At 42.1% G+C, this 16,623-nt stretch overlaps 1 protein-coding gene across 1 annotated transcript; it reads left to right on the forward strand.

Moving 5' to 3' along the window:
• The first annotated feature begins 3,478 nt into the window (after positions 1-3,478).
• Positions 3,479-16,030, forward strand: LOC139476049 (vitelline envelope sperm lysin receptor-like). Its single transcript, XM_071259287.1, has 9 exons — positions 3,479-3,532; positions 3,924-3,966; positions 6,001-6,185; positions 6,994-7,148; positions 10,280-10,428; positions 11,235-11,322; positions 13,340-13,493; positions 13,823-13,874; positions 15,879-16,030. The coding sequence occupies exons 1-9, from the start codon at positions 3,491-3,493 to the stop codon at positions 16,028-16,030; spliced, it is 1,020 nt and encodes a 339-aa protein (XP_071115388.1). The 5' UTR covers positions 3,479-3,490.
• Positions 16,031-16,623: the final 593 nt, after the last annotated feature.

Below are 16,623 nucleotides of genomic sequence, written 5' to 3' on the forward strand. Positions count from 1 at the left end.
ATTGCTGAGTGCGGCGTTAAACAACAAACCAACCAAAAAACCAAACATTATATCCCGGTACACAGGTGGCCCAGTGCACTGATACGTTGTACAGGGATCCACTGATCGTCGGTTCGAATCGCAGATTCACCGGATTATGTTTGTAGGTTTATTAGCACCGTACCCGTACCCCTGAATTTCACCAAATTGCAAAACGTCTAATACCCCGTTCAAATGCGCCTCTATACTTATGTGTGTATATGTGCATACGTGTGTAGAAATACATACGTGAGTATACTTGTCATGTGAACGCGTTTACTCATGTGTGTATATCTACACCAGAAGCAAATTTGCATGTCTGGAGCAGGTGCAAATGTAAAATTGCACTGTGTGTACGCTCGTATATGTTGCAATGTGAACGTTTATGTGAACGTAGGAGGGTGATGATCTGATTAATATCTGTTCTTTAGCCAACACCAAACAAATTGTCAACAGTTGCCAACTTTTATGCGTATATACAGAGTTGAGTGGATGGTGTTTTCTTTTGGTTTCAAGGACTCAAAACTTTGTGTACAAATTAAATCAAACACATGATGCTTCACGCGAAACAATTCGGTGAAGTGACACTTCTCATTCAACAATGATTGGAAAACAGCCTGTTTTGTGTTGAAAATCGTGAACAGTCTGGCGAATGTGTAAACCAGGACCCAATACAAGACGAAGATGATTTCAATGATTACATTTTAGACGGGAATGTCAGTGACTGCAGTATTTTGAATGATGATTTATCATCCAAAACTGGCTCCCACAGGAGATATCGCTTGGTTGAGATCAAGCGATATCTGCACTGTAGATATCGCTGCAATGAAATTACATCACAATGTTTTGCAAACCATTGTGACGTCACTGGTTACTATGACGTCACAATCAAATGACATAACTAATGGCTCTGCTACTGAAGCTGTTACCAGTATACCTTGTACACTGAAGACACTGCTAATTACTGTCTACAAATTGAAAAAGTTGGAAGAATGATGCTAGATGATAAATAAAATCTCACCCTCGTGTCTTTTGATGTCAAATATATCAACACTCGTTGATTAAAGTGGCAAAATTTTCCCACTTTTATCAACTAGTGTTGATATAATTGATATCAAAAGACACTCGGGTGAGATTCTCTCATCACTACCGACGAAATCATAAAGGCAGCGAGGACAAAGCAGCAAGTCTAGATAATGTAGAAAACGTCAAGTATATCATTGACAGTGTCGTTTACTAGCACAGTTATATACTTTTTTTAAAAAATCTGGTATTCACCTCTGGTATTATCCCTGAATAATGGTTAACAGGAACAAAACCAACTTACAAACTTAGGGTGATCCATCTGACCCACATTCATACAGACCAATAACATTGCTGAGTTGCTTCGGTGAGTTATTTACAAATATTCTAAATGACCGTTTAATTCTTTTTAGAAGAACACGCTCTTATAAGTGAGTGAGTGAGTGAGTATGGTTTTACGCCGCATTTAGAAATGTTCAAGCAAAATCACGGCGGGGGACACCAGAAATTGGCTTCACACATTGTACCCATGTCGGGAATCGAACCCGGGTCTTCGGCGTGCCGAGCGAACGCTTTAACCACAAGGCTACCCGACCGCCCCAGCTCAGCGCAGGTTGGCTTAAGAAAGAAGTTTTCAAGGACAGATAATATACTTGTTATTCATATGTTAACACAGATATTACATACTCAAAAGAAAAACTCGTCTGTGAAATCATTACTAAACTTAAATAATACATTATCTAAGAATTTTCCATGTGAATCAGGTTTACTACAAGGGGAAATTCTGTCATTCTTTCAATCTTTCTGAATGACCTGGAATCCTTTAAATCGGTAACGAATGCGAATGCGAGATATGTCATCAGCATTCGTGACCAACTCGTGTTATTCCGGGACAAGCCGAATAGCGACTCGTGTCCATCTCGTGGCCATTTTTGCAACCGGGTTCCGTCTTAGCGCAAACGGGCATACCTAAAACAATTGTCAATTCCTTGCGAAATGGTTCACATATATTTCCCCATGTATTACATATATTTCAGATGCAATTTAAAGCACATCGGGACATGCGGAATTATACAGTATGATTGAACACATTTAACTGTGTCTTGGGTATATTTTTAGATGCAAGACATGTGTAAAATCAAAAATTATTTCTGAGGGATTCTTTGACGAAGAACTTGAAATCTTACGCGCATTCTGATTGGTTTGTCGTATTTTCGCACATAACATTCATCGATAGGGGGACGAGTCTTCTTTCAGGTTACGGAAAGGGGCGAGTGGTGACGAATGATGTCATCAGGTATCAGTATCCTTCATTAACTGCTGAGACAACAACTTTTTTGTGTGTAAGGAAGTGGCGTCAGTGTATCAGATACTTTATGCATTTTATTTTAAGTATTGAGCCAATGGGACTCCGAACAAGGCTGAGATTCCCTTTTATAATTACCAAACAGGCCTCAAAGTGTCAGCAACAAATAGTTCATAATAGGATTGAGATTCTTAAATATCTTGAAGTGATATTTTCTGAATTCTTTTGAAGTTCATTCTTTTCATACGATTTATATTTTAAATGTGTCAAAAACTGTTTTGACATACTTGTGAATTTTCATTGCATGTTATGTTTGTATTGTTTGTATAATTAAGTACGTATATTTGTTCAAAGGATAAACATGGTTCATAAAGACTACGAGACTAAGAGCTCAGAAGTCATATATCTACAAACAAATATGTAAATCCACCCTATTTACTAATATTACTAAATATATAACTGTTATATTATAATGTTAGTAAAATATAAAATAGTTTGTAACATATAACTGTAATTTTATGTTTGCAACATATATAACTTATATATTACAATATTTTTAAAATACACAACTGCTATTTTATAATGTTTGTAAAAATATATAACTGTGATAATAATTATAATGTTTGTTAAACATATAACTGTTATGTTATAATGATTTTAAAATATGTGCCATGTTATAATTTTTTTTAAATATAAATGTTTGTAAAATATATATTTTTGTTATAACATAATGTTTGTCAAATATACAACTGTTGTAGTATACTGTTTGTAATGTACGAAAATACAGATCAGTAGACAATATAAAACGCGGTCTTGGTCGGGGAAGCGCTACAAATTTAACGGAAATACCTGAGACGAGGATTAGCGGTCCTTGCGCACATCCGGGCATTTGGCACGAGATTTACATGCGCGGAGGTCCCAGTGACTTTCGTTTCTGCAGGTGCTTTCGAGAAGAGTCATTGTAGAGGTAGGTTGAACGCCTTCGTTGATTTATGCTTTTGTTGAACGAGCATAGAAAGATGTTTTTTAGGAAATAAATAAGGAATAAATGAGGGGAATAATGCTTAGTTATTAAATTCCAATTGATATGGACGTATATACAGATTTCAACTGATTTGTGTTTCCATTTTTCAGTATTCGACCATGGCGGCGACTCGTGCAGCCTTCGTCTCAGCTTTGGTCGTTGTGAGTGTCAAGACACATTATATTACGCCAGGAGAAGGTCTAAATGTCTTTAGAATTATCTGTGCTCGTATGAAGTCACTCTGTACCTGTGAAAAGTGGTGGGGAATGAGAAATGTAGGGAAATTCATCGTTATTTTATCAGATGTCAGTGACACTGGACCTCTGACAATCTGTTTAACGCCGCACTGAGCAATATCCCAGCTATATAACGACGGTCTGTAAATAATCGAGTCTGGGCCAAACAATCTAGTGTTTGATATCATGAACATCGTTCCACTCAATTGGAATACTATGGCATGCATCAACCAAGTCAGCAAACCTGACCAAAACATTTTAATTTTGTTCGCCACATTGATTCAGTTTTACGGTTAAAACTATCCACTTGTTTCAGGCCATCGTTCGTGCGGTTCCTCCTGCAGGATACATCATAGACGGTACGTGGAGGGGAGGCTGGTTGGAATCGGTTGCACTGCAATGTTTAAAAGTTGGAAATACTGCAATATTTCAAAGTAAAGGATACTGCAATATTTGAAAATATTGTATTGTTTTTCCCACGAAATGGCCCGGCAGAATTAGCTGTTCGCCAGCTGTTTCTAATAAAAATGAATTTTGTCAATAGTACTGAACACGAGAGAGTTGCCATCTCTCACAGGCGCTGCTCTGAAATTAAAGTACTCAAGGAAATGAACAAAAAACCTGTTTTGCTGGATTTAATATAATCGACACAAAGCATTACGTAGATGTAAATACGAAATAACCAAACTGGAAAAGTACTAGTCTGGATTTGCTAGTTTTATCTCAGTGCTCAATACAAAATGTACTTTACAGGGGGTAATTTGTAGGCACTTTCAACGTTCAAAAATATAAATAAGTCCAAATTGACACGGCAGAAACAGGCCATAGGCATTATGCAAATTAGCCTGGAAAAAAGTTATCAAAACAACAATAAAAATAACAGCTATGTTTATGTACATAATAATAATGACATGTAAGTAGTTGTTTGAAAATGGAATATGTTACTTTTACGTTCTGATATTTTGACGATGATTCACTATCCCACAATGCCACTCACAAATCACTAACCACTGACAAATCACATGCACGTGGGTTTCAAGCACCTGTTTTCACCGGCGTCAAGGTGTCATAGGTCATGGACATTCACCTTGATCGACTAACACCTGGTTATGCTCAGTTTCACAATAGTCTGTTTTGTTCATATTTTTACACTTTTACGTGTAAAAAGACATAAAAACCTTTGATACGCTGTATTTGTACCAGGGCCCAATTAGTACTAATTGAGTTGTTTGAATATTTCTATATTTTGTAAATTAACTGCATTTATTTAAAATCTGAGATCGAAACAAGTTTATTTTTCATTTCATTGTGTACTTTAGTAACATTAAGCATGTTATCACGCCCAAAAGACATTGCACATAATTGCCAATTTCATTGGTTGATTACACAATATATATGATCCATCTCGCCTTAAATAGTTGCCCAGGCGATATTTTGTGGTCGAGATTTAATCGCTGAACAGTTTAGTATTAACTAAATGACTTCTTACATGTACAATAGATGGGGCTCACTCTAAGGCGCACGCCAGAAACCTATGACCTCGGGGTTGAATCCCGATTCTCCCCGATTGTTTGTCCGTTTGTCAGCACCAAAGTGGTTAACGTCAAAGAACTGCATCACTTCGGGCTTTCCTCCCACGTTAAGCCGACACGCCCTGATATAACTGGAATACTGTTAAAAGCGGCGTTACGAACAACTCTCACTAACTCACATAATTTTCATTCATTTGCATAAGCGCCCAGGCTTTGTCATCATGGCTTCGACGCTATGTACTCTTTCTACTTTCTATGACGTTTACTTGTATAGATTTGTAACCAGCTAAAGAAATATCCTCCCTCCTAACCCAGTCAAGAGAAACATTTTTTTTTTCACCTGGCACCGCATCCATGGCCCAGTGGATAGAGCGATTGCCCGGAGAGCGGAAGGTCGGTGGTTCGACCCCCGGCCGCATCATTCCAAATACGTAAAAAGATGGTACTTCTTGTTACCCTGCCTGCCACTCGTGATTCAGGGTATAAAACAAACGCTGGTCGGCTCGGAGTCGGCATACTGTGAGTGGGATCCATGTTAAACTGGGCGGGTAGCGTAGTGGCTAAAGCGTTCGCTCGTCACGCCGAAGACCCGGGTTCGATTTCCCACCTTGGTACAATGTGTGAAGCCCATTCGGGTATCCCCCGCCGTGATATTGCTGGAATATTGCTGAAAACGGCGTAAAATCAAACTCACTCCTTGTTAAACTGCGGCAATGACCAGCACTTTAAATCTGGACAAGGACGAGCAGTCATGCACATCGCCATATTACGGCAATAATCTTGGACACGCCGTTAACCCGTCTTCACCTGTTTTATCTGGCATATTCGGATGCTTGATGTTGATTTCGTGTTGTTCCCCAGTGAAACCTTCCTGCGGTCCTGATACTGTCGCGGATGGCTACGTGGAGGTGGTCACCGACCTGAACGCCAATGCAAAGGCTGTGTGTTTGGGTGGTACGACCCACAAGTTTTCCAAAGTGGACAACATCAAATTACGGCTCAATGTCTCCTATGCAGGTCGCGGCAACTCCCCCTGTATATTCGAAGTGAGTTGATTTGAGAATAATTTTTTTTATGGATCCTTATGTATTCATCACTGCAATTAAGCTCGCTTAACATGTGGGTCCCAAGACCCCTTTTGGTAGCCGGACGCCGAGCATTAAGTCGTATTCCGGATGCTGCAGTCTAGTAGCTGGGTGTTTGTTCGGTACGTGGATGCCAGTATGTTCAAATTTATTTTTCGTTTGTTTATTTTTGTAAAGAGTGACAAATCAATTTAATATTCAGCACTGTGCTATGAGCACGCATGGTCATGCATGCGTCAGTCAACATGTGAAAACCCCAGACTAATTTACTTCAACCAGCAGTGTACAGGGATAGCACTCGAGCTCTTATATTGGATGCCAAGTGGTATGCCTTATGCCTATAGGTGGGGTTTGGGACTCTCAAATATTGATTGTATGATGTCTGGGGCTCAAAACGAGTCTGGTGATAGAGTAAAGGCCGCCTTTATATGCCTGGGGACCCGTGAAGATTCGGGGTAGAATAGGTCTTCAGCAACCCGTGCTTGCCGCAATCGGCGACTATGCTTGTGTAAGAGGCGACTATAGGGATCGGGTGGTCAGGCTCACCGACTTATTTAATGCATGTCATCGTATCCCAATTGCGTAGATCGATGCTCATGATATCAATCACTGGATTGTCTGATCCAGACTCGATTATTTACAGACCGCCGTCATAAAGCTGGTTTATTCCTGAGAACGGCGTTAAACAACAAACAAAACAAACAATATGTGCCTGGGAGTATTGCCAGAGCGTCGTCGTAAAATACTTATCACTCCTGGACTTTTGTAGAAACGGAAGGGCGTGGATGTGTATGTCATCAGCGTCACTGTGGCCTACGGACAGACAGGTGGCATGATCCAGCATAAGTCCGAGCAGTACACTGTGACCTGTACATTCAGTGCCGCGGGTGGTTTGGGCACCGTGAAGCACAAGATTCACGAAGGGTAGGTACAATGTATATCCGGAGGCTTGTTTTCGTTACCACGGGAAAGTGAGCACCGCCTAACACACGTATATTTAATTGGTCTTCAGCAACCCGCGATTGTCGTCAGTGGCGACTAAAGGTGGTCAGACTCGCTTACCCGGTTGATACATGTCACTTTATCCTCATTGCGTGGATCGATGCTCATGAGATCAGTCACTGGATTGCCTTGTCCAGACTCGAATATTTACAAACCGCCGGAATATTGCTAAGTGCAGCGTTAAACAACAAACAAAACATCATAGTTACTGGATATGGGCGATTGATGAAATGTGGATTTATCCGCCGCTACAAACTTGGAGTTGCCAAGACAATAAAAACAAGTGCTTGAACCGATAGGTTCACATGTTCTAAATTATTTTACCAAAGAATAATAGATCACACACATTATTCCCAAATAAAAATAAATGTTACTTGTATCAACATTGTAACCGTTACTGGACGTAATAATTGCACTTCTGGTTGCATTATATTTAAGTCACCAATTATTTGCATACCAATGGCATATTTTAAGTCTGCAACCCAGATCTGATTACACAAAGCAATTGTAGCGCTGAGGTGGTCGTAACTCCCATACTTCACACTTTCGATTGTCGCTACGCTCGCTGTATGGAACGTCACTAGCCCCAGGACAATTTTAATGTATAGTTAAATGTGTCAAGTTCACAAAAGTCATGCATGTTAACGAAAGTAGGTGACGGGGAAAAGTAACCATGCTGCATATAAAGTTCAATAATAACACATCTTAATTAAATAATGGATCTTTTAATACATATTCATGAACACACCTCACTTGAAGGGGCGGTGGGATAGCCCAGTGGTTAAAGCGTTTGCTCATCTAACCGAAGACCCTGGTTCGATTCCCCTTATGTGTGTGGCCCGTTTCTGGTGTCCCTCGCCGTGATATTGCTGGAGTATTGCTAAAAGCGGCGTAAAACCATTCTGGCTTACTCTAAACTTTAAGGTCTTGATTCACAATTTGCACACGGATGTTAATATTTAGCGCACAATTTGGATGTCGTCGTGTCTTTGGAGCATGATAATGAAACATGTGTTTGTTCAATGTGAAGATCACACAATGACACAACTGTACATGACGCTTATGCAATGCCACAGCTTGCTGAAAATTAACGTCTACGCGCCGTGGGAATGCTGCAAACGGGAATGACGCAAAACGAATTACCAGACATTTTAATGTTCATCAAAACACATTCATCTCATTGGTGGGTGACGTTATTTACAGCAGGGCAACACTCATGACTTGCCACAGGCCGGTCGTCCACGTGTCACGTCATCAGCAAGGCGGACATTTTCGGTTGTTACATCTACGGAATCAATACTAAGTGCCAAATTAAGCGCTCGAACAGTTTCAGGGTTGAGACCAATAAGTGGCAGATCCGTACGCAAACGGTTGAGAGAGCACAACATCCGGTCCCGACGTCAAGCGATAGGCCACCTTGATGTAGAGCATTTTGAGTTTCAGAAGACAGGACTGGGGCACTAAAATGCTCACAGATCAGACTGTTTTATCTGGACAGCTCTGGTGGTCCTTCAAGGGTCTACAGGCGTCCATGAGACCGTTTTAGCGACGCTGGCAGTTAACAGCGTCAAGTAGATGGTGGAAGAGGGTATTGTTCTAACAACAAGGCTTGATTGGTTGTTTAAAGCCGAACTCAGCAATATTCTAGCCATATGATGGCGCTCTGTAATCGAGTCTCGACCAGACAATCGAGTGATCGACATCATGAACATTGATCCACGCAATTGGGATACGATGACATGCATCAACCAAGTCAGCGAGCCTGACCACCCGATCCTGTTAGTCGCCATACGACAAGCATAGTCGCCTTTTACGGCAAGCATGGTTTGTTGAAGACCTATTCTACCCTGGATCTTCACGGGTCAAACATTGCAGTGATTTGTTCATCATAGATACACATGATATTGAATCATTAATACGGCGATCAGTGAATGCATGATTGATATCAATATTAAGTCCAGTAGGTAGTTTCAAGGCTCATAGGAAGCGGTACTGGAAACAGGATGGGCCACAAGATGACCAGTTTAACATACAAGTTGCAAGGCGGAGATGGTTGTGCGAGGTTAAGCAAAAGAGGGATAATTTCGTTCTTTTAAATCATACAAGCACGCAAAGCGAGAATTCCAACGTCAGTCAAAGCGGGCTTGTTCTGAGAAATTTTGTTCGAACTTAAGTCAAACTTGAGGCTGACATGAACACGTTTTGTGAGAAATCTCCGTAATCAGAAGATGGAAGTTGTCATGATAAACTTGTGTGTGACGACTTTATGTAACCCCCACTGACCTGTCAGCTTTCAGCCAGATATTATGCGTATCTGACAAAGCCTTATGACTCAACAGTTCGATCAAGACTTTAAACATAGCATGGACTGTGAAATGGTGAAATTAGCCTCCAGTAATGAAACTAATTCCTGTGTTGATAATGCATGTGTGCAGAAATATCCATTCACGAAGTCACTAGACATGTACGGAAACTGATGAGGAACATATCGCCTGGCCCTGACAACAATAACTTTGAACATGGGGTGTTTGGTGATGGGCTTCTGGTGAAGAAGTCAGCACTAGTATTTCATGCTATTCTTACGTCAGTGCCCGTCTGCAGCCTATAGCCACGGGGTAATACGTATTTATAAGGGTTCAAAAGACCAATCAAACTGCTAATTTAGAGGTTTTACGCTGACATCTAGCCTTAGTAAACATTTTGCGAAAATTGTCCTCGAAAGACTTAAAACGTAGGCGCCCCGTGAAGATCGGGTGGTCAGGCTTGCTGACTTGGTTGATGCATGTCATCGTATCCCAATTGCGTGAATCGATGCTCGTGATATAAATCACTGTATTGTCTGTCTATAAAGAAGAGACTATGCTTCTCATGAGGCGATTAACGCTGACTTGGTTGAAGCATGTTGTCTTATCCCAATTGCGTTGATCGATGCTCATGTTAATCATCGAATTGTTAGGCTCGAGCGATTATTTACTGACCGCTGTCATATAGATTGAATATTGACGAGTGCGGCATTGAACAACCAACAAAAGACAATTGTGGTCGTATTCCAGACTGATAGCACCACTCGAGGTGCAGCACAACACGGGACGCGAATCCAAATCCACGGTGACCCTGAACGTCGTGGATGTTCTTGGCAATGACTTGACAGGGTCTGACCTTCACCTGGTCAAGACTGTGCAACTCAAGGCCGTAAGTAAAGGTAAGTATGACAGCTCGACTCGTCCTACCACCGATTTCCTCTCTTGGGAGTCCAGGGCCCCGCTCCACAAAACAATCTTATCGCGAAGACGATCTCAACTTCAATACTTTTACATGGACTTACGACAATCGAAGCGCTAAAGGTTCGAATAGTCCTCAGTATGGTAGTCCCTCATGCTTAACCGACCCGTGAAGATCTGGGGTAGAATAGGTCTTCAGCAACCCTTGTTTGCCGTAAAAGGCGACTAACGGGATCGGATGGTCTGGCTCGCTGTCTTGGTTGATGCATGTCATCGATCCCAATTGCGTGGATTGATGCTCATGATATCAATCACTGGATTGTCTGGCCCAGACTCGATTATTTACAGACCACCGTCATATAGCTGGAATATTGCTGAGTGCGGCGTTAAACAACAAACCAACAAAATCGTGCTTTACCCCATTGGGATCCCAGGTTCGAATTGGCTCCCAGCAACCAATGCTGGACGACATGGGCGACCAAATGGATCGGATGGTCAGGTTCGGCCTTGATGGATTGCTTGTCATCGTATCCCAACGGCGTGGATTGTTACGGCGTAAATATAGGTGCATTCGATCGGGCAATAGATCTGCAAGACATACAGGTACGCACACTGAAGACTGAACTGGTTTAAACATTATTACGCACAGTCATGTTGAATTATTGGGGTTCATATTTTGTTCATGTGTATTTGTATTGGGTAAGATTTTACGCAACTTCGTAGCTAATCTTAGGCCCAGGACTAATCTGCATGCGTGGTTAGTTATGTATGTTGTTTGTGACTGCAGGCGAACAAGGAGAGAAAGGCTTCAAGCCCGTGTCATGTGATGCTGTCGGTGTGAAGACAAAGAAGCGATACCCTGTTCTAAGGGCTGGGTACGTGTTCTAAGTTTATTAAAACGCGTATTATTATTTAATTTTCGAAGTTAAAAAGGGGCACAAATTGTCCTGTCGTCGCATTCAAATTTGCAGAGTTGCGTCCCTTGGGCACGCTAGAAACCGGTGATTGTGGGTTCGAATCCCGGTTCGCCCCGATTGTTTCTAGGTTTGTCAGCACCATACCCGTCCTCGAGGGTTACACCGAAGTAGTAAACGTCTGAGACCTGCATGGATTCGGGCTTTCCTCCCACATTAAGCTGACACGCCGTGATATAACTGGAATACTGTTAAAAACGGCGTTAACCCTAACTCACTCGAAGTTAAAGAATACAAGTATGACCGACATTGATTACAATGGCCAAATACACGCAGGGAATGTTCGGGTTAAATGCGAGATTTCCCGTCAGCTTCGTTAAAATAAATTATCCAATGTCAATATAAATTCCGATGGTTAAGAAAAGATTATGGTTCCAACCAACGATACAATTCTATATCTCATTAAAAATTCGCTTTTATGAATATGTTTTTCAGATTACTTTTCAGTCTTTAGACAATGTCAGTTTTAAACATAATTCTCAATATCGATAGTCTAATGTTAAATCATTTTTAAAAACAATAGCCCATGTGATATTTTTTCAAGATTGAAAGGCTTATGTTGAATCTGTTGAAAGCAAGGTCACATTTCAACATTTCGAATATTGAAAGGCATGAAAGGTTGAAAAACATTGTCAGAATATTATTTCAACATATCAACCTCGGATCAACTAAATTTCAACTGCGAAACAATTTCATGTACCTGATTGGTATGTGGTTAATTGTACATTAACCACGGTCTTCGCCAGATCAATGATTCAGTGAAATGTCTGACCCCGTTTTGCTTACTAAGCATGCGACGTAACTATTTGTTTAGGCGATTTCTGTGAGGTAAACACATTTGATTAGTATGTAAGAAGTGGTAGACAGCTAAACCTTGATAATCAATTCGAGAAAACATTCTGATTTGAACAGCTTAGTTTAATGCTTGTCAGTGGAAGTCGTGCATTGACGAAAACAGGAAGAGCATGAAATCGACCCGTGGAGATCCGGGATAGAATAGGTCTTCAATATCCCATGCTTGTGGTATGAGGCGACTAACGGGATCGGGTGGACGGTTCGTGGTTGATGCATGTTTTGTTTGTTGTTTAACGCCACACCAGACAATCCAGCGATTGATATCATAAGCATCGATCCACGCATTTGGGATACGATGACATACATCAACCAAGTCAGCGAATCTGACCACCCGATCCCATTAGTCGTCTCTTACGACAAGCATAGTCGCCTTGACGGGTTGCATGGATTGCTGAAGATCTACTCTACCCGGGATCTTCACAGGTCGGTTGATGCATGTCATCCTATCGGGGAAACGTAGGTCGATGCTCACTGCATTGTCTGGTCCAGATTCGATTATTTGGACCCCCGACATAGAGCTGGACTATTGCTGAGTGCGGCATTAAACAAACAAGAACACATTCAAAGTTCTGATTGTCAGTTGTTGAATTTCTTTCATCTAACATTGAAATTCTCATCGTAGGACTTGAAGCTTCTGTACATTGGTAATACTATATGACACAATCACATTGATAATGAAGTGAAGCGGGTCATGCAATGCCTTCCTGGAACCCCACGGAAATTATTTTTTTGGGCCGGTGTGGTAGCCTCGTGGTCAAAGCGTTCGCTCGTCATACCGCAGACGCGACTTCTATTCCCTCATGGGTACAATGTGTGAAGCCCATTTCTGGTGTCCCCCGCCGTGATATCGCAGGAATATTGCTTAAAGTGGCGTAAAACCATATTCCCTTTCGTATATGATTTGGACCTCCCAAAATATATTATTGAATCCCTTGGACACGAGCAAAGTAACGCGGGCACTGTCATCAATGTATCGGAACCATATTTGGGTATATGAACAGATAGGAATGCGCATTTGAGTGTTTGCAGTTGTAACCTCATGTGTTATATGTATTGTTCACAGCTGCGGTGACGGAATTATCTTTCATCGGAACCAAGGGTTCACCACAACAGGCCTTACATCCGTCAGTCCCTACTTCCCTGCCTTCAACGTAGCCTCCGACCCAGTCCTCAGATTCGAGTGCAACTTTACCTTCTGTGACGCGGTCTGTGATGGGGTGCGTGCCACAATGCTAATGAACAGTCCCTCTCAGCTGTCCGGGTAGATTCTTCAGCAACCCTTGCGTTCCGTATGAGGCGTATACGGGATCGGGTGGTCAGGCTCGCTAACCTGGTTGATGCATGTCATCTTGTCCCAATTGCGTAGATCGATGTTCATGATATCAATCACTGGATTGTCTGGTCCAGACTCGATTATCTACAGACCGCCGTCATATAGCTGGAATATTGCTGAGTGCGGCTTTATACAACAAACTTTTATGAACCAAAAGGTACATTAACTTCCTTTAGGAGTACAGTTTATATCGTAAATTTGTTTATATTTCAGAGCAGCTGTAAAAATGCCAAAATTCGAAGATCCATAGAATCTGAAAAAAGCCGTAAGTATAAAGTTGTGTGTAATGCCGTAACCAATGACAATTTCGGCGCAAAATGGGACAAAAGGAACAGGTGTCGAGTACGGGGCTGATACGGTTCACGTTCTTGACCTGCACCACGTGGGCTATCCTTCTATATCATTAAAGATAGACATCGAAACGTAGTTAAAGGCTAGAAGACCTTCAGTGACACGTGCCTAAATACGACACGTCATTTTTTTCACGTGTCGGCAGTACATCTTGATTAAACGTATTGCACGAAACACATGATCTATCGGGTCAGAAGTTCCCTAGCAACAAGTGTTGGTCGTAAAAGGCGACCAAATGGACTTGTGTTCAGGCCCGGTGACTTGGTTGTGTGCTCACAATATTGATCACTGGATTGTCTAGTCCAGACTCGATTACTTCAGGTCGCCGTTCTACAGATGAACTAGTTCTGAGTGTGGCGTTAAACGAACAGCTTACTTTTATCTTCGTGAAATTATCTCCATAATGTATGGAAGCGATTTCTGTTATTTCAGGAGAAAAAGTACATCACTATTCTCAGTGTTATATTTTGACATTGTCATTTAGGCTTGACGTCATCAACTGAATCTTACATGGTCAACCTGATGATTATAAGAAAGCAAGAACATGTATGGGATGTTTTAGTGATTCCATACAAATCGATATTGTCGGTGAACTGAATATTTCAGAATATTAATATAACGACGATTCGGAAAAGACGGGACCGTCTCCGTGGTCTAGTGGAAAATGTTAAAAGATGGTATTAGTTGTCTGACGCTCTGCATTACGGGAATAACATAAGGACTGGTGGACTCAGGAGTGTTAAACTGCAGTTGGTCACTTTGCCAACACAAACCGGATTAGTACAAACGCGTGTACATGCACCTTACCTCACCTCACCTCAAATAGCTGCAAAGTTGCTTCACCGGAAAACATAAGTCGTACCCGACTTCAAACGAAGCAATGGGGCACGGGTGGCCCAGTCGTCTTCGCTGTGCAGAGTTGCGTCCCTTGGGCATGCCGGAAACCTATGATTATGGGTTCGAATCCCGGTTCACCCCGATTACGTTTCTAGGTTTGTCAGCACCATACCCGTGCTCGTGGGTTTCACCGAAGTGGTAAACGTCTGAGACCTGCATCACTTCGGGCTTTCCTCCCACATTAAGCTGACACGCCGTGATATAACTGGCATAATGTTAAAAGCTGCGTTAAACCCAACTCACTCACTCAAACGAAGCAATGGTGTCGAATTGGTCCAGGACGAGGAATGGGATATTATACCCTGGGTAATCGAGGATGTTAGATTGACAGTCGTATCATGTTCCATACAGCTATTGGCCACTTTCTAATTATCACAGGGGACAGTGGGGAAGTGGTTAAATCACTGACTCGTCACGTCGAAGGCTTCGATTCCCAACATGGTTGTTGTCCTCCGACCCACTCTCCCGCCGTGACTTGCCTGCCATACTCGCTCACTCTAATGTGATGACTGTGAACATCCGGGTTAGAATTGGTCTTCAGCAACCCATGCTTGTCTAAAGAGGCGACCATGCTTCTCGCGAGAGGCGATTAACGCTGACTTGGTGGATGCATGCTATCTTATGATGCGTAAATCGATGCTCATATCAATGACTGAATTGTCTGGCTCAGGCGATTATTTACAGATCGCCGTCATATAGTGGGAATATTGCCCGGTGCGGTGTTAAACAACAAACAACAAAACTTTAATCTTAAGGGGCCCGTAAGGGTCCGTGTTAGTATTCTTCAGCATCCCATGGCCATGGCTGTAAGAGGCGACTATTTTTGTAAGGGGCGACTAACAAGATCGAGTGGTCAGGCTCGCGGACTTGTTTCTAATCGCATCCCAATTGCGTAGATCCATGTTCATGTCAGTCACTGGATTGTTAGGCCCAGACTCGAATATTTAAGGACCGCCGTCAAATAGCTGGCGTGGCGGCGTTGAACTACCAAAACATAATTGACCTGAGTGTTCTTTCGCAGGAGACCCACCACTCATGCTCACAACGCATACCAGTGACTTCATGCTCCCAGTCCCGAGAACGCGGAGGTCTGCTACTCAGCACAAGCTAGACAAGTTCCTCCAGAGAAGAAGTCAAATTCAAGCCAAATACAAAAAGCATTTTACACTGTAGTGTTGTTGACAGAAGTAAACGTATGATTTGTTTGTGTATGTTGTTTGGATTGAGAACCACTGTAGGAGCCATTGTCAGGCATCTTCCCATGTTTACATATTTACTTGTTTACAGGCTGTGACCTGGTAGATTGAGTGGTGTCACACATGCTTTCAACAGACTCGATTATGGGCAGGCTGCTATGATCCGACTGTGATATTGCCGACTGAAGATCCAGGTCAGAAATAGTCTCCAGCAACCCACGCTTGTAAGAGGCGACTAACTGGATGGAGTGGTGGTTCTGATTTGGCTGATGCATATCATCGTATCCCAGTTGCCTAGATCGTTGTTCATGGCAGTGATTGCCAATAGACCTCATCAGATACGGCCGCTAAGCTAGCCTAGAAGTTAATGCGTTTCCTCAAAACGTCAAAGGTTCGAGTCCCCACACGGGTACAGTTTGCGAAGCTTTTTCTGGTATCCCAAGCCGCGGTAGCATTGGGATAGTGCTTCATTTAGTGTAAAACCAAACGAACAAACATGTGGCACTTTAACACCCCTGTTGGGATTCCATGACCGAAAATTAGGATATTTTAACCAAATTGGCAAACATG

This window comes from Haliotis cracherodii, unplaced genomic scaffold, assembly GCF_022045235.1.
Source record: "Haliotis cracherodii isolate W230 unplaced genomic scaffold, xgHalCrac1.p SCAF_3, whole genome shotgun sequence".
NCBI classification, from domain to species: domain Eukaryota; kingdom Metazoa; phylum Mollusca; class Gastropoda; order Lepetellida; family Haliotidae; genus Haliotis; species Haliotis cracherodii.